This window comes from Loxodonta africana, chromosome 6 (genome assembly GCF_030014295.1).
Source record: "Loxodonta africana isolate mLoxAfr1 chromosome 6, mLoxAfr1.hap2, whole genome shotgun sequence".
NCBI lineage: Eukaryota > Metazoa > Chordata > Mammalia > Proboscidea > Elephantidae > Loxodonta > Loxodonta africana.
Window position 1 is genome coordinate 11,493,904 of NC_087347.1, and position 18,861 is coordinate 11,512,764.

Sequence of the window (18,861 nt, forward strand, 5' to 3'; positions counted from 1 at the left end):
TATTTTGCTTTCTTTCTGATTCTCAGCTGTTTCCAATACCTTGTGGTTGCCAAATAAATGGATGTTCTTGCTAGTTATGGTTCCTTAGTCATTAAACCAATTAAAAGAAGAAGAAAAAAGTGATTAAATATAGGGATGTAATAATAGAAAGGATTCTGTAAGAAAGACAAAGAACCAGGATGAGGTGTCTCTGAAGCCAAGAGAAGATCAAGTTTTAAGGAGAAATGCTTAGTTAGTATTGATAAGACATTACAGTAAGATGGGTATTTTTATAACATACTCAATAAATATTTTATACAGTTATCTAAAACCACAAATCAAGGAAGGTTTATTTCATACAAGTCTTTTCACTGGATATAATAGTGCTGGCATTTTCAATCAATCATTATTTGTTTTGCAGACCCCTACCTGCCTGCAATGACACAGAAGTTGTGATTCAGGATGAAAGCAGTATTTTTTATTATTTCCATATTTCTGAATACAAATTCTGGCATATTAAAATACATCTAGTTGTTCTTGATAATTGTTCCATTTTTTCATCGAGAATTCTAAGTACAATAGATCACATTCTTCTGAAATAGTGATTTCTAAGTTAAAAAAAAAAAATCTGAAGTATAAAACAAAGGTTTACCTGCTCAGAAGAATGGAACCAAATATTTTCCAATAACTTTCAACACAAGTTAAGGATTATAAATTTGAAACAAATAAAGAAATGGGGAGCAGGGCACAAATGCCATCACTGATGTAGAAGTAATTAAATAATAAAAAAAGCAAGCAATCTACAATGATGCTTTAAGAAGGAAAACTTGAGACTGTTGAAGTTCTAATATTAAGCTAGTCTTATACTTGAGAAAGAAGTTAAACAGTTCAGCTGTTAAGAGTTTTACACAATTTTCTGAAATAAGGAAGAAACGTATTTTCATTATATACCCAATACTTTACTCAATGTGAAATCATGAAATCTTTTTTAAAAAACTGCCAGTAAACTCCCAAATCCAGAAGCCATCCGTTTAAGAGCGATGAAAAAGCTCCTGCTAAAACTTACGTCTACATGGAGAGCTCAGGCCTTTCTGTGCTCTTCTATATAAGGATGTAAACAGAGCAAATTAATTGTGTTCCACAGCAAAGGCAAAAGAGCTGGATAAGAATCTTGTTTCATTGCTAGAGATCAGAACTCTAGAAATCACTATAAAGGCTCACAAGGCAGAATCAAGCTCTAGAATCTCTAAGATATATCTTATTTTTTCTAACGGGAAAAACAGCCCAGGGTTAATCCCCAACAAAAACCATCTGAAGCTAAAATGACAAAGCTTTAATTACAATCCCCTAAATATCAAAGAGAGTGCTTAAAAATTTAACTTCAATAACAGTCATGAACTGCTTCAACACACTTAACTAGTGGTTTTACAAACTATAATGAAAGCTGCTACTCTTTAAAAATGAACGTATCAAAGAGGAAGTAACCTCCTTGGCGTGCTTACAGCTATACAACACATTTGTTTCCTTGCTTTCAAGCACCAGTGCTGGAGGCTCAGAGTAAGTCAATGGGAGGAGGACTCAGTCACAGCCGCAAGAGGTCTACAGAACAGATAGGATGACATGTTCGGGGAAAGTAACACGCTAGTAAGAGGTAAGTATTTAACAAATATAGAGTTAGCCTATAGTTTTTTGTTTTCCCCAAGAACTCTGTTATCGTAACCTTTCATTTCTATTCAGTAGTATTAAAAACCAAAACGAAAAATTTATTAATACCAAAGGGGAAACTTTAAATATGAGATTTGTAAATGTTATGAATAAATGGTCTAATCTTCCTTTTAGCTTCTCTTCCTTCTCAGCGGAACTTGGAAAGTTAAGTTACTATTTAAAATAAACAACAGAAAAAAGGAATGGATCAAACTTGGCATAAAGTGATAAATCTAAGTGCCTGGTGCAGAAACATGCTTTAAAAGATGAAATCACTAAAACAATGATTTGGATCCTAATAGTATATCTACTTATATCATCTATATCTGTATTAACATAGACTTGATCAGATAAAACCCAACTACAAATAAGTACTCCTATCTGGTAAATCTTTTTTTTTTTATTTTAAGAACTTCGATGGGCTTGGAGGGTTTCTAGGAGGATGGCCAGTGTGTACAGTAAGTTCTATTCGGATTGCCATAAAAAAGGAATTATTTAGTGCTTTGACTTTTCTATTCTCCTGTGCATTTTCTAAACTAAAGTTAAAAAAAAATAATAAATTCAAGGGTCAAGAAACTCCTACATTTTTATTGTAATCACTGAAAAACATTAATGTATGTCCTGTTTCATTAACTGAGGCATATTAGGAACATAGTATTTTTGTGGGAATTGGCAGCATTGTCACAAATGCACAAAAGACCTTTTCAGAGGGGAAGGGTAAATCTAAGTGCTTTTACTGCTTTCTGAAATTAAAGATATGAATTAATATAATCCACATATTTTATATCTAGGGGAAAATCTCTGGCATTCAAGTTCAAGCACGACTCTACTGCTACAGCAAAAAAAAAAAAGAAGAAGAAATTAATAAACTGCCTGTTTTTCACAGCCATCGGTTTCTTTCACTTAGCCTTCAGAAATCCGAGTATCTACCTCCTACAGACATGGATAGATGCATGTATGCTCTCATTTTTGAGGGCCTGAAGTTTTTTTCTAAGGAAGGAGTCAACTTTGGCTTTCAGTGTTTGGCATGGGTACAATGCCTGAAAAAAGCAGATAACTAGTCTAGCTACTGACCATGCTGGCCATTGTTCGGAGTCAGATCAAATCACAGAAAAACAGCGAATGGCTCTCTCTTTTAGAATGTCCGAACAAAGCACAATCCCTGAGCACATTCTGCAGAGCACATTTGATCACTTAATCTCTTCTAACCAGTCTGGATTACAGAGAGAATCAATGCCAGGGGAAATGAAACAGACCGGTGAGGAACAGGGAACTAAACCGCGCTGGGCCGCCCTTCTGATCCTCGCGGTGATAATACCCACAATTGGTGGAAACATTCTTGTTATTCTGGCTGTTTCACTGGAGAAAAAGCTGCAGTACGCTACCAATTATTTTCTAATGTCCCTGGCGGTGGCTGATTTGCTGGTTGGATTGCTTGTGATGCCGATTGCTCTCTTGACAATAATGTTTGGTAAGTATTTCACTTTGTTCCTCTCATCAAACCAGAAGACTATCATATACTATTAGAGAACTAGCCATTCATTTAATCTCTATTTTCCTTGAAATAAAAGACAGACTATTTAAAAATCTAGTAAGTGAACAGTTCCTCATTTATCATCATTTTCTACGGTTGATAATCAGCTTTAAAGAGTGAAAAATAATTTCTTGAAAACAATTTTACTCTCTCCCAAACCAGTGAAAGAAATCATTAAAAATGTCACCCAAGATGACACTAATTATAGCAAAATACAGATCTGTATTTTAACCTTTCCCCATTATCAATGTATTTTTTTCTTGACAAAACAGTATCTAGGACATATATGTGACAAGTATGTGTTAATTATTAATGATGAAGTCTTTGAAAATCATGTAGGCCCATTTAGAGATTGAATTATTCTATAAAGTTCTTGTCATCTCTCTTTATAGTTTGTATACTTTAGACTTGAACACAATTCTTACGTACGTGTCATGTGAAGAAAAACTGTGTTTAGTTACTGAAGGAAATGGTCTGGCTCAGAGCATCCCAAGAGATGACCCATCTGTTTAATTTTCATGATATTTGACCATCTGTGTTCTTGATGAAGCTCTGGTGGCGCTGTGGTTAAGAGCTCAGCTGCTAATCAAAAGGTCAGCAGTTTGAATCCACCAGCCCCTCCTTGAAAACCCTACAGGGCAGTTCTACCCTGTCCTACAGGGTTGCTAGGAGTCAGAATCAACTCGACGGCAATGGGTTTGTTTTTGTGTGTGTTCTCATATGAGGACTCAGACCTCTAAGTTAACAAAGTAAGTACACAAAACCCTGATTTATTACAGAAATAAAAAATGTAGTCTGATACTGAAATCTTAGGTATAATAAAAAGATAATGATATTAAAATAGGCATAAGTAGTTTCTGATTCACACATAATCACCCCTAGTTATAGAATCTGGATAAACACAAATAATTCTGTTGATGAATTATGAGGGCTCCAAGACTCTCAGAACCAGCATTAAGAGGCTATTTACATTATTCAATGCTTGGCATAAACTGATTTTCGATTCATTAAATCATTTAAGAAAAATTATTATTTGTAGCTGATGTGGCTCCTGACGAGTTATATTTCATATGGTAAGAATAAAAATATTTAAAGTTATACTTAAGTACTTGTACCCCTAAATATAATCAGATGGTGACTGGTTTGAATTTCCCATTCTAAATCAACATTTACCCGGGCTTTACAGTAAATCAAGAAAATTCCGTGGCAGGACAAGCAATAATGAATACGGTTCTACCGTTTTAATCAGAATGTCTACTCACTGTCTTTCTAATGCTACATACTGTTGCCATGGGAAATAATGAAAAAAATCTTACTCTAAAGAACAACCTTAATTCTAAATCAAATTAAAAAAAATAAAGTAAATGATTAAGTAGGAATATTTATGCATATTTGGTAACAATCATAAGGAACCCTGGTGGCTTAGTGGTTAAACGCTGGGCTGCTAACCCGAAAGGTTGGCGATTTGAACCCACCAGCCGTTCCTCCGCAGGAAAAAGATGTGGCAGTCTGCTTCTGTAAAGATCACAGCCTTGGAAATCGGGGTGTAATTCAAGCTCTTATCTCCACGCAAAACAGTAGCAGCTTAAAGTACAAAATCACATTCTTTAAAGTGTGCTCTGCTAGACGCACAGAAAACTTTAAAATGCTCATCTTTTACTACCATACGATTTAATTAATATTAAGTTGAATAAGTAAGATTCAACAAGTTCTGTAGAAGTCAACCTTAACTTTAAAATCCATGAGTCAATGAGTATCACACACCTACTACACGCAGGTACTAAAATGATCAGCTCAATGTCAAGGAAATTGAAAAGGCCAAGTTCCAGGGTATTAAAATGGGCTCACAAACAAAACGCAAAAACAGGTAAGGGATAATCCCAAGTATTCTATAGGAAAATAGTATCCAGTTGTTGAAAACTAAGTCTGTATTTAAAATTTTGGTGCCTAAAACATTCTTTTAGCGACAAAAGCAGAAAATCCAACATATTTTAATATAAAATACATGGAATGTTTTAGCACTTATTCTTAAATAATTATGATTTTTCAACAGTATATTATTTGTTTAAATGTTTTACAAAATAAAATCTTTCATAGCCCCAAACACTTTTACTATCAGTAGTTATGCTTACTGTGGGGTTAGTTGAAAAAAAAATTTTTTTTTTTTTTACATAAACTAATCCAGGAATTTAATCATTATTGAAAACATTATTTCACTATTTAAAACATTTATTGTATTTCCATAAGAAAGTTCTTGAGACTACACAGGCTACCCTCTAAAAAGCTTCAATGGTTGCATTCATAAATTGGAAACTACATGTATTATAAATAGGGACTTGACTTCAAATACTAAGATTTTTTGATAACCTTTCATACATGGACAAATACTAGACCCTTCTAAACTATAAGAACTTCTAATAGCTTTGAAAAGCAGGAGCAGTATTTTTGTCTTATTACAGGGATTATCTTCAGAAGGGCTGAGGTCTACACAAACAAAAGCGTCCGCTCTGAATTGACTCTACAACGACGACGACAGGATCGATTTTAGCTACCTAACAGAAATACAATGAAAGTAACACAGAACGGAAACTTTATTTACTCATTCATTCATTCTATTCATATAGGGAAAAAAAAAAAAGAGCAGTAAATAAAACAGTGTTCCCTTTGCACTTATACTGAAGGATATTTTATTCAACTGTTGATTTGTGTATTTCATCATGAAGCAAAAAAAAAAAAAAAAACCAAACCTACTGCCATGGAGTCAATTCCGACTCATAGCGACCCTACAGGGCAGAGTAGAACTGCCCCATAGAGTTTCCAAGAAGCGCCTGGTGGACTTGAACTGCAGACCTTTTGGTAGGCAGCCATAGCGCTTAACCACTACGCCACCGGGGTTTCATCATGTATCATCTGAATTTCTATTTCACAAAGATTATGATGACTCTGGCAGAGCCCGGTCTTTCAAATGATTAGTTCTCTATCAACTTTTCTGCCACTTCTTTCTATGTGTTAGCACTGGACCTGACCTTTATAGCCCTTGCTTTGACAACATAAGGCTCGGTGAGAAATAATAGAATGCAAAGAAAAACAGAATCTATGTCAGTAGCACAAAGACAGGGTGTTCACAATTTGAAAACTTGTCCAAATTTTTCCTTTTCTCTCTCCTTTCTTTCCTTCTCCCTTCACTGCATTAAACCGATGATGAAAAATGTAAAGGGGAAACACATGATCTGTAAGTTGACACAGTATCTGTAGTACAAGTGAAAAATGGTGTGTAGAAAAATAAAGGTTTGAGTTCAATCACCTTGTCTGTAAAATGGGTATGCTAATCTCGTACTGCAGACATCTTTGAGATTGTCAAGGAGGACCCAGCAGTGACAAAGGGCAGCTGTTATTATAGCATGTGAAGGGGTTATATACTTAAACACATGATTTGGCTTAGATACTAGTCTCAACAGAGATGAAAAAGATATACAGCTGTAAAAGAAACAAGTCAGTTATTCATTTATGCAGTGAAATGCTGCTGTCTACCCAAATTTGAAATGAGGGAGGGAAGCCATTATTTTTGAAAAGAAGCAATTTAAAAAAGGATTTTTTTAAATGAAGTATTAAATTATTGAACTATTGCTATCATATTAGGTATCTAACCCCAGGATAGCTCATATACTCAAATGCAGGAGTAAAGAACAGCAGCAGCAGCAGCAAAACAAAACAAAAACAGAAGCTTCATTACAATAATTTAGCCCTGAACTATGTGTCTCCCTTTTCTGGAAGATAAAGACAGAAGCAGAAGAATCTCTGCGATTAAAAAAATGTGTTTGAAAACTACATTCTTTTTGGACATAAGAGCTAGTTAGAATTTGTGTTCCTCTAATACTTTCATCAATTACTTACCTCAGTAAACTCTACAGGCACAGCCCTCTTGGAACAGCTTTAAAAATACTGTCCTTTAAACCCTCAAAAGAAAAATAATTTTCCTCCAGACTTATATAGCAATATAAATTATTTCCTGAACAAATGACAGAACTTGGTTTTCCAAACCAACATCTTGCCCGAAGGGCAGGCAAGTTTCAAATAAAATGAGTCTCATCAAGAAACGAAACTTCTGGTTGAAAAGTTTTTGTACCAATTGAAACACATGCACACAAACAAACAAACAAACAAAAAAAAACCCAGGCATGGCCCAAGCTGGACAAATGCAATATATATAGGTTATTTATGTCTCTGTCACATAGAAAGTACCCTTGCCATTGAGTAGATTCCGAGCCATAGGGACCCTACAGGACAGAGCAGAACTGCCCCATAGTTTCCCAGGAGCAGTTGATGGATTCTAACTGCCTACCTTTTGGTTAGCAGCCGTGTCACTTAACCACTGTGTCCCCAGGGCTCTATATATAATAAATAGCACAGTTAAAATTAATTCAACGGTGGTAAAAGGCATACTGTCATAACAAATTTAATTCAAATTTAAACAGAGTTAAACATGTTCTCATCCCATTTCTTTTATCTTTTGCAAGTCCCACTTTAAGTTCAATGGGACACGTGCACTCTTGCTACAGCAGGCAGAAAGACAAACACACTATTTTATACTGATGATATGGTTTACTGTTTCTAAGTAGGACTGTCTTAATGGCTGGGCCAGTTGGCTAGTTTCTGTCAAACAACAGTGATACGAGCTAACATTTATTGTTTCCTCTATGCCAGATACTGTTCTAAACATTTCACAGGTATTGTTGCACTTAATCCTCAAAGCAACCCTACAAAGTAGGTATTATTATTACCCCTATCTTGGGAGCACACAGAACAGAGGGGATAAGTAATTTGTCCAGTGTTACTAAATAAGTTGCAGAGACACAATTTGAATCCAGGAAGACTGACTCCAGAATTCCCACTCCTCAGCTCTATTATTCTCCTTTCCCAAATGCAAAGGAGAAATTATAACAACAAAAACTATGATATTTGGCATACAGAGCAAATATTTATAGTATCTTAAGTAACTCCATCTAATAAGAGGGCCGTGGAATTTTCTCTAGGGACAAAGGAGAACCTGACTGTTTCTTCCAGTTAAAGTTATATTTCATGTTAAATGATAGAGAATACTTGAGTTTCAACCAGGACTTGTGTGAACTCTTGAGATGATTATCAGACTACTTTTCTGAGGATGCTGTCAGGTCCAGGCCCACACCTATGATGTTGCTGGGCCTTGTACTGGAGATAAAGAGAAACCACCATTCTATCTTTCCTTATATACGGTAGTATTTACAGCACAAATACAGTCATTTTAGACAGCAAAATATCTGTGCTACTAATATTTAGCTAACTAAATAATGAACTGTCTGTAAGTCCAGATCTACCTAAGGCTTGTTTTGCTCCTGTATATTCAGTATCTGTATTATGTTAGGTACCCACAGAAATGCCACTGCTCGAACATTACTGAAATTAAATTCCTCTCTGAGTTAAATCTGGGATAAGGAAAAGAGGTGGAAAATGGGATTTGTTTTTCAGAGAATTTTTTATGCTTTCTTTTTGTGAGAAAACAAATACTATACATTCTAAATGCTTCCACCATTCTGTCTTAGCTTTTATAGAAGAGTCAAACTTAAGAATCCCAGAAGGGCAATAATTTAGTTCAAGTACGTGATAATAATTGATCTCCCCTAGACAGCCTCTGAGGTGTACTATTTTTTCCTTTTCATTTAAATCTGTACTCTTACACTTTGTTACTTAATATTTTTAGTAATGTCTCAAGCTAATAAGCTGTTTTTTTTAATACATTATAATAAAAGTAATTATAAAATGTAATTTTTTTAATTATAAAATTTTTAAACTCCAATAAAAATAATACATAAAGTTTTGGAATAGTTAATATATCTTACCACATCAAGTTAACATTTATTCAGTTACTCTGAATGTTAGAAACTGTTCTGACCTTGAGCCTATCAAATTAATACTAACTGAAAAGACAATTTCAGAATGAAGTAAAGTATCTAGACTAGGAAAGTCCTTTTTTTAACTGAGAATCTCTGTAAATTTTTAATTTTTATAAATCCTTAAACACAAACCAAAAACCAAACCCAGTGCCATCGAGTTGATTCCAACTCATAGCGACCCCATATAAATTCTTAGGATACCTCAAATAGGCAACTAAACAAGTCTTTTTTTTTTTCTTCAGGTAAAAGATTTCTATTAATTTAACGTAGTTGTCTGGTACTTTTATGTTAATTTCATAAGAACATTCTATTCACTAGTATTTCATGAAATTCAGAATCATAAAGGCTAAATGGAAAGATTCATTTCTTTTAATCCTAAACCTCAGCCTCATGGTCCCTCTGTCTTAAAGAAAATTCTGTATCACATCTCCGTATTTCTACTGTTAGCAATAAAAAGGCACTGACTGAACTAATAAAATTCTACTGATATGCATTAATTTTAATTCCTACTTTCTGCCCCCAAATTGGAGTTATAAAATAAATTCATTCTGTTGGAAAGTAAGGCTATCAACACTTCAGAGGCTCAATTTCATCAGCAGTAAAGAGCCTTGCCTAATAGCCTGCAACTAGGAGTATGTGGGTCAGATAGTCTAATCCTAAAGACATGTATTTTTTTACACGAGAATTCTATTGTGGCTTCCTGCTCATGTCTACTAGATTAATGGTGAGAATTTTCCAGATCGCGATTTTCAAAAATATAACCCTAATTAATTAGAACAGCTCAATAGATAAGTTTGAATAATAAGCCATTTAAAAAAATGGTAACAGACATGCATTTAAAGAAAGGAAGCCTAAGATACAACACATTATTTGCCATTTTAATCTTTAATTACGATCATCTCTGGTTTAGCTCTGGATTTGAGTATTTTTCTATTTGCCTAATCACAGTTCTAAATCCAGAACTTCAGTTTAAAATGCTGCACCACTTCGAGTAATTTTCACAACAAACCTCGCAAATTCTATGACGTTCTTTTCACTCCGCTTATGCTGCTAGTTTGTCTTTAAATTTTGGTCAAAGAGTGCATTGCTGCCTCTGGCTGATCAGGATTCTTTTCCATTAATTGACAGAAAATCTGAACTGAATGTTAAGGCTGAGAGGGATAAAATCCAATTGATTAGATTCTCTCTAAACACAGGTTTCTCTGCTATGCTTTATTTTGAAAGGCCTCCCATAAGTTTCTTTCCATAAGGCATTACGGGTGAGTTTAAAGATATCTATCCTTCACCAGCAAACCTAGGTGCATCTTTTAATACTTGCAAATCAGTAGTTCTCAAATGTTAATGCTCGTACAAATCACCTGGGCATCTTTTAAAATGCTATCTGATTCAGCAGGTCTAGGATGAGGCCCAAGAGCCTGCATTCCTAACAGGTACCCAGGTGATGCCAATCCTTGCTGAGCTGAAGACCGCGCTCCCAGCAACCTGGTTTGAAAGAACACTTTCAATTAAAAGCTAGGTTTCGGTAAATAAATTCCCCTCCATATTCAAAGGCTTAACTGTACCTGCATTTACTCATCCGAAAAAATCTGGGGTATGACCTCTAAGGTCCTTTCTAGTTCAATAAACCAATGATTTACCACCTCCACCAGTACCCCGCCCTCAATTCAACAAATGAAGTAGGAAAGGTTTGCTTTCAGTAATTTATTTACAAGTATGAACAACTCCTTCCACCCTGATGCTTTTATATTGCTTTTTAAGAAGCTGCTGAGAATGGAACCAAGTACTAAGCAATCGTTTATCCTTTTAAAATAAAACCTCATTCAGGTTTCATTTACTTTTATCCCAAAGAAGAAATATTTTAATATTCCTATTAAGGACACCACATAGCAACACTGGAAACAGAAGTTACCAAAAAGTGAAGCTGGCTTTCTTGCTACCTTTTTTGTGAAGTGTTTTTCACTGAAATCTTACCGAACCCTTCAAAATAACATATTCTAGTCTATTGTTCCCTAATTTGTGCTCCCTTCCTTTTGCGCTTGGGATGCTGCCAGTAAGCAAACCCCACTCTATTCCCCAGGTTCCTGAATTTGAACACTGCACAAATGAAAGGTCTCTTGGTACTCTGCAATCCAGACACATAGGTTATCTTGGCCCTCCTTCCTTTATTTCATTCACTTTATACACATCAAGGTCAGGTACACTTGCAAAAAGCAGCAGAAGAAAAACAGTTTACATTTTGTCAGTGGACACACAATTAAACAGTAACTCTGTTGTCACTGAGTCGATTCCGACTCATAGTGACCCTACCTGGACAGAGTAAAACTGCCCCCGCAGGGCTTCCAAGGAGCGCCTGGTGGATTCCAACCGCCGATCATCTGGTTAGCAGCCGAGCTCTTAACCACTGCACCACTTGGGTTCCCCTTAAATGGTGAAGGGGACTTAAAATAATCTACCCACAACATTTGTTCTACACGGAAATAATCTGCTTTTACAGCTTCATGTGTATATATTTTGTAAAATGGATTCTAACTGAAATATTCTAGGGGGAACCCTGAAATGAATTTTAGCTGATTTGAAACTGCAAACACGTATGCACTGGGTGTATATCTAACATAACGCACATACGCCTATGTATGCACAGACACCTGTGTAAGTAAATTTGCTGGATAACTATGTAAAATATTCAATATCACACTCAAGCCTAAGATTAAAACAAAAAAAGGTTAATATTTCTAAAGTGGTTAAGCCTGTGAGGTACCCAGTAAATACCCTATAAATAGTTTGCTAAACAAATTAAATACGATGTTTAATTCTGAGATTTTTTTAAAACTGAAAGTCTGTGTTGCTTATTACATCTCCAGTGTTGATGAGAATGATGGAATATGGAGGGGTAACAATTCTTTTTTTTTCCCCCAAGAAAAGCTGAAGCCATTCTTTTTGCAAACTTGATTTAAGGACGACTCCTGTCAAACAGAAAACTCAAATCACTCCACTTAGTTATTTCACCAAATAAGAGTCTGCAGCAACAAAGATCATGTTGCTAGTTATTGCTAAAAGTGAGCCAAAAAACTCAGGCCTCCCTGACTCCTAATACTCTTTTACCATATTATATTGTTCTCCTTTGTGGTAAAATGTTTTAGTTCTACATAATAGCAATTTAAAAATAAATTTTATTTGAATAGCAAGGTTAAGTTGCAGTTGAAATATTGTATAATTTTTGAAAGATTACAAAAGGAATGATCAAAAAAAGAGAAGTCTGAATGCCACTAAAAATTATGCTAAACTGCTGCTGGTTTAGAAAGAAAGAGGGTTACAATTACCATGCACAATAAAGTCTATTAGAAAAGTACCATCCACAGAAATATTATATTTAATATTATTGTCCCCATTATCCAAAATTAAACATCATCTTGAGGAAGTTGTCATAAAATTTCAGATAAATAATGAAAAGGCTGAAAAATAAAAAGGAACTGAAGACTACCATGTTTCAGGAGAAAGTGTTATTGTTTTGTTTTTCTTTCTTTCAGAGCCAACGTGGCCTCTCCCACTCATTCTATGCCCTGCTTGGTTATTTCTCGATGTTCTCTTTTCTACCGCATCTATCATGCATCTCTGTGCCATCTCAGTGGATCGTTACATAGCCATCAAAAAGCCAATCCAGGCCAATCAATATAACTCACGAGCTACAGCATTCATCAAGATCACAGTGGTGTGGTTGATTTCAACAGGTATGTGGGGAATGCCAGGGTGTGTGCTGGTATATACACATGCCCTTGGTTCCATTTTTGGAGCCCTGGTAGCACAGTGGTTAAGAGCTCGGCTGCTAGCCAAAAGGTCAGCAGTTCAAATTCACCAGCCACTCCCTGGAAACCCTATGAGGCAGTTCTACTCTGTCCTATAGGGTCACTATGAGTAGGAATCGACTTGATGCTAACAGGTTTGGTTTTTTTCGTTTGGTGTTTCCACTTGCCTAAGAGAACACCAGGTCTGGCAGGCCATGAAACTCGGGACTTGAGGTTAAGGTAGTCTACTGAGAGATCAACACAAGGTTCTTCTATCATTACATCCACCATATTGTTTCCAAGCCACACTGCTAGCAAAAAGTGTGAGAAAGTAGAAAAGGTCATGAGCTTAAAAAGAACAATGTGCATAGACTGTACTGAGCCATCTTCCTGCTTCGATATTGACATGTAGCTCTTCATATCTGTCAACAGAAGATCATTAAGCTCTATCTAGTATCAGAATTCTGCAATTACATTAATGTAATAAGAAATAAAACAGACCTTAAATTACATCTAAGACAAATAGGAAAACAGAAAAATGAAAAACAAATTATATATTTTGTAGGCAGGTATCAAAGATCATGAATTCACCCCAGAAGCCTACATTTCAATAGCTGTACAGGCTAAAAACGGTGAACTGAAGCGTCTGCTTAAGTATTTAAAATGTTTAGTTAGAAGTTTTAAGTAAGTGAGATGTTAAGAAAACATGTTAAATTGATGTTCAGAAATGATTTATAAAAAGAAATCACATTTCCTCTAAGTTGCTTTACGTCCTGGTGCCCGTCTTCAACACTCAAAAATAGATGCTACGACTGAGTATCTCAGCATGAAGCACAGTGTAATGATAACTTAAATCTCTTCTAAGTTAGTATCAGAAAAACAGATTCACAACAATTACTACGATCATTAGTAGCTGACAGATTCAATTCTTCCTAGTAAAAAAAAAAAATTGAGACCTGGAATGCTAAAAGGAAGGATGTAGCAAGAAAAAGACGTGCCTTCACTCTAATCAGGAAGAACACAGGCAAAAAGTGAGACAATGAGATGAATCTTTATACTCCTGAAATAATGATATCAGGACCAAACCTCTTCTGAGAAGCTTGTAGGTAAAGGCATAGAGTGTTACTGTTCTGGCTTAGGAAGAAAGGAGGGTCAAAGGCAAGTCTACTCAGGACTGAGAGGTTTGCAAGCAGTGAGAAAGACCAGTTTTGAGGGCAGGGTCTGATTAACAGAGCAGAAAAGGTCCAAAAAACAAGTCTAGGGGAAGGGAAGGGGGAGAAGATGGGTGACAATCATCAATTTTGAAGTGGAGAGGAGGAAAACTAAAGCAGTTCGTGTCAAACCACCCGTATCTTTTTAGTAAACTCACTGCAAAGAGGAAGAGGGAAAAAAGAGACGACGTGAGGTGAGTAGGGGTGTGTGTGTGTGTTAGGGTAAGGAGACTATGGCAGAGGCGGGGGAGAAAAGGAGAAAAGAATCCTTACGAAAAATTAAAACATTTCAAACTATGAAATATGATCAGGCCAGTAAGGTAAACAGCCTGTTGGTAGAAATGCTGCCCCAATTAAGGCTGAATAACATTAATTTGTAAGTTGATCAAATTTTTATTGAGTGTTTATGATGGACAAAGATGAAAAAGGGGAAAAAATCTTTTTACTCAAGGAAAGCTGATATATTAACAAATTACACTAATACAAAATGATAAGTATATGCAGGAGAATAAAGAATAACAGAAAGACTCCAGGTTTATAGATTTGAAAGGGATCTTAGAAATCTACTTCGTTTTTAGATGAGAAAAAAGAAATCTAGAGGTTTTAAATAGCTGGTTCAAGGACACACAGCTTTTCAGCACCCAGGTTGAGATCTAACTCTAATTCAAGGCTCTTTTTACTTCGTCGCACTGCTGGCGGCACTGGGTTTTTCTGGGTACTGTCCTGTAAAACCCATCAGCAAAATTTAGTAACTTGGTAAAAGAAATAGAGGATGAGGTTAGTCTGATTCCTTAAATCCTATAGAGTACTAAAGAGAGCTCACTTTCTTCTCCTGTATTTAAGGTTACCCTGAAATACCTGCAATAGTAAGTTAAGGGTATAAAATGTATCCAATGAAAACTTAAAATGACTGACCACCACGCTGGACAGGAAGGTAATGTGAGCCTCAAAGGGGAATTAACAGAAATTGAAAACAGAGAAGGAAGAAGGGCCTAGAGGTCAAGATAAGGGTAAAGAAAAGTCTAAAAATAGTGAAGAAGTAACAAGGCAAGAAAGGGAAATATCAGAGTCCCTCATTTTAGGTATAGGATAGTTTTAAGTGAACTTACAGACGACTTCAGGGGTGCAAATGATAACAATTAGAGTTAAGAAGTTCAAGAAATATAAGGCTAAGGTGTAAGAAGTGTCATCAGTGGGATGAAGTCACAGGAAATGATGCAGCAGGTAGAGGGGAGGACTATTGTATGGTACTGAAATCCCTGAGGATGGAAAATGTCTTGGAGGTTGACAGATGACCTGGATGGAGAAGCGAGTGGTACAGTAGATCAAATACACTTCAAAAGGGGCAGAGGGGTGGACAGTGGAATGATGACCTGGAAGTAACAGTGTAGAGCAGGAGTTGGCAAACTATTCCTGTAAAGGGTAAGATAGTAAATAGTTCAGGCTTTGCAGGCCACATATGGTTTCTGTCACAAACACTCAACTCTGCTGTGGTGGCGCAAAAGTAGTTGTAGACAATACATTACCAAATGGGTGTGGCTGTGTTCCAATAAAACTTTATTTACAAAAACAGAATGTGGGCTGTATTTGGTGAGCTAAGGTTTGCTGATCCCTGGTGGTGCAGCAACAAGTACACAAAATCCTCTTTCTGGTGCTGCAGAAAAAGTAGTGGCCTCCGTTAGAAAGGGCTTGAGGAGAACAGTCTTGTGAAGGGCTTTTTAGCTACCAAAAAAGGCTGCGCAGACGATAGGGTGCTTCTGGATTCACAAAACAAGACAAGCATGCTAGAGGTTTCTAAAGATCACTTAATTCAGACTTATTTCTAAATATTTACTGTTTCAAAAGGAGAGGATTCAGGCTGAACTCCTGTATTATTTGTCTTACTAATAAGCTACTTTCCTAAGCAAAAGCATATTTAAATACCTAGTTTATGGTATTTAAAGTATTAGAAAATCAGCCTGAGGTACATTTTTTTCTTCATCTATTAGAACTCTAAATCTTGAAAATCAATTTCACATGCTCTCAAATTTTTAAATAGCATTTATTAAAAAAAAAAAAAAAAAACAATGAACCCCTTAGCTTTCCCTAAGAAGCCAAAGGGAAAGGATTAAAGGACATTCACAGATGTTGAAAAATAATGTCAATAGACATCTATTCAGAATTAAGATATTTCATTAATGTACTCTGATGTCTCTTTATGGCAACGAGATTGGCTATTAAAAGCAGTTTCTTTTCTGAATTCCTTTTCCTTGACTCAGGAAAGAACAAGAAGCATAAAAATAGATTATGAAGAAATGGAGAATAAATGAAGATCTTTCCTACTATATCACCGACATACTATAGCTTTAAAAAAAAAAAAATTTTTAGGAAAGCTTTATTTATAAACCTGAAATCACTAATCAACATTGTTGTTTAAAAACGGCAGATTTGCTTACTTAGGTGCTATGTGTTAAGTCTTCCATTGTGAGTACTTTGACAGATTTCTACACTGTGGGAACCCAGGAATTACAATGCACTAACCAGCATAAAGTTACTAGGATATGCTCTAAAAGGACCTAACTAAGAATCATATGTCATAAAACTGACTCAACTTATTTTGTTACCTCTTCCTTAGGCATTGCCATTCCAATCCCCATTAAAGGTATAGAGGCTGATGTGGGTAACCTAAACATCACTTGTGCGCTGACAAAGGACCGCTTCGGCAACTTCATGCTCTTTGGCTCACTGGCTGCCTTCTTCATGCCTCTTGCGGTCATGATTGTCACCTACTTTCTCACCATCCATGCTTTACAGAAGAAAGTTTACTTGGTCAAAAACAAGCCACCTCAACGCCTAACATGGTTGACCGTGTCCACAGTTTTCCAAAGAGATGAAACACCTTGCTCATCGCCTGAAAAGGTGGCAATGCTGGATGGTTCTCGCAAGGACAAAACTATGCCCAACTCAAGTGATGACGTACGAAGGATGTCCACAGTTGGAAAAAAGTCAGTGCATACTACTTCCAATGAACAGAGAGCCTCAAAGGTTCTAGGGATTGTTTTTTCCCTCTTTTTGCTTATGTGGAGCCCCTTTTTTATTACAAATGTAACTTTAGTTTTATGTGATTCTTGCAACCAGTCTATTCTCAATAAGCTCCTGGAGATATTTGTGTGGATAGGCTACGTTTCCTCAGGGGTAAATCCTTTGGTCTATACCCTCTTCAACAAGACATTTCGAGATGCCTTTGGACGATACATCACTTGCAATTACCAGGCTACAAAGTCATTAAAAGCTCTTAGAAAATGCTCCAGCAAGATCTACTTCCAGAATCCAATGACAGAGAACTCTAAATTTTTCACAAAACACGGAATGAGAAATGGGATTAATCCTGTCATGTACCAGAGCCCAGTGAGGCTCCGAAGTTCAGCCATTCAGTCTTCATCAGTCATTCTACTAGATACACTTTTTCTCACCGAAAATGAAGGTGACAAAACAGAAGAGCAAGTCAGTTATGTTTAGCAGAACTGGCACCGTTTGCATCTAAATAATACAATGATCAGTAAGAAGACGAACCGTATGTAAACGTATCAAAAGTTACATAAAAGAATCTTGTGTCACGTATCAAATCATCTCTCTAAACTAGTTAAGTATTAAGATTATCCAATTTTCCTTATTTGGGCAAAATTACATGAAAAAATCATTTTATATAGCTGCAAATGAAAACAATCTAACACTCTGGTTAAACATTAAGGTATTCAAATAAAACAAAATACATCAATAAATGTCAGCTTTAAAAAAAAGAGTCATCATAAGAATTTATTAATTTCCTAACTGAACACGAGGCTGTGCTAAGAATGAAATAAACAAGTAGCCTGCTCTTCGAGGCCTTAAAAACCTAAGACATGGTACAGAACAACACTGATAATGAACAGAGAACTAAAAATAAATGCATAAAACAATGATCACATTGGGAGGTGAGTTAAGATTGCCATTTTACAGTTTGGACTGGTTAAATGCAGACATGATTTTCCTTTTGATCAGGAAGTTGTCTTGATGGAAGGGGTAGGGAAGACAGTAGTGGGTATCACACAAAATAGATCTTAGCACTAGAACTGGTGGTTAAATAGCTGATACCAGGCATCTATTCTACAGTGGTGGGGCTACTGGAGGAGGAGGAGGAGAAAAGAAATAAAATTACTCTTGGGTATCTTAATACCTTAAAGGTATTAACGAGCATGTATACACTGGAGGCATGGAACCTCAATCCTGAGACCGAAACCTCATAAACCGAGATCAAGCCTGCCTGTTTTTGTAGCTGCCTTGGTCCTGTGGACTCCTGTCTATACCTTCCTGAAGATGCTTGCCCAAAGGCTTGGTTGAAATTCTGACACAGGAATTTTTTATTCACCCTTTCATCTTGCATTATACATATACTGGCATTATGCCCAATTCTGTTTTTACTTTTTTAATACTGAAGAAAGAATAGTAGAGAGAAAATGGGCCCGGAAGTCAGCTAGGTCAGGGGATGAATCCAACCTGTGCCACTTGCTAGCTAGCTCTTTGACTTTAGGAAAGACAACTTCAGTTTCCTCGTGTACATTTCTTAGGGTTCTTATGAGTACATGGTAGGCATTCAACAAATGGTAGGCACTTTCATCTATTTACTTTTGATATTTTATTTTTATGCTACTTTTATAAATGGCAAACAACTTTAGGACTGAGGGGGTCTGAAGTGAAGACAG

General features: G+C 36.1%; 2 protein-coding genes across 4 annotated transcripts in view; one reads left to right on the top strand and one right to left on the bottom strand.

Moving 5' to 3' along the window:
• Positions 1–18,861, bottom strand: part of PSMD1 (proteasome 26S subunit, non-ATPase 1) — a 112,625-nt gene that overhangs the window by 52,703 nt on the left and 41,061 nt on the right. The window lies entirely within an intron of this gene.
• On the top strand, positions 1,089–18,042 carry HTR2B (5-hydroxytryptamine receptor 2B). 2 transcript variants are annotated; one of them, XM_064286560.1, is made up of 4 exons: positions 1,089–1,630; positions 2,475–3,154; positions 12,675–12,875; positions 16,755–18,042. In XM_064286560.1, the coding sequence occupies exons 2-4, from the start codon at positions 2,806–2,808 to the stop codon at positions 17,636–17,638; spliced, it is 1,434 nt and encodes a 477-aa protein (XP_064142630.1). In that variant the 5' UTR covers positions 1,089–1,630; positions 2,475–2,805; the 3' UTR covers positions 17,639–18,042. The 2 variants fall into 2 exon arrangements, with proteins under 2 accessions (XP_064142630.1, XP_023413531.1); XM_023557763.2 differs by having other exon boundaries at positions 1,089–3,154.

Bases quoted from the DNA above. Each gene is read 5' to 3' on its own strand.
- HTR2B (XM_023557763.2), top strand. From the start codon at position 2,806: ATGGCTCTCTCTTTTAGAATGTCCGAACAAAGCACAATCCCTGAGCAC. The intron at 3,155-12,674 runs GTAAGTATTTCA...TCTTTCTTTCAG, and splicing joins TCTCTTGACAATAATGTTTG to AGCCAACGTGGCCTCTCCCA. The intron at 12,876-16,754 runs GTATGTGGGGAA...CCTCTTCCTTAG, and splicing joins GGTGTGGTTGATTTCAACAG to GCATTGCCATTCCAATCCCC.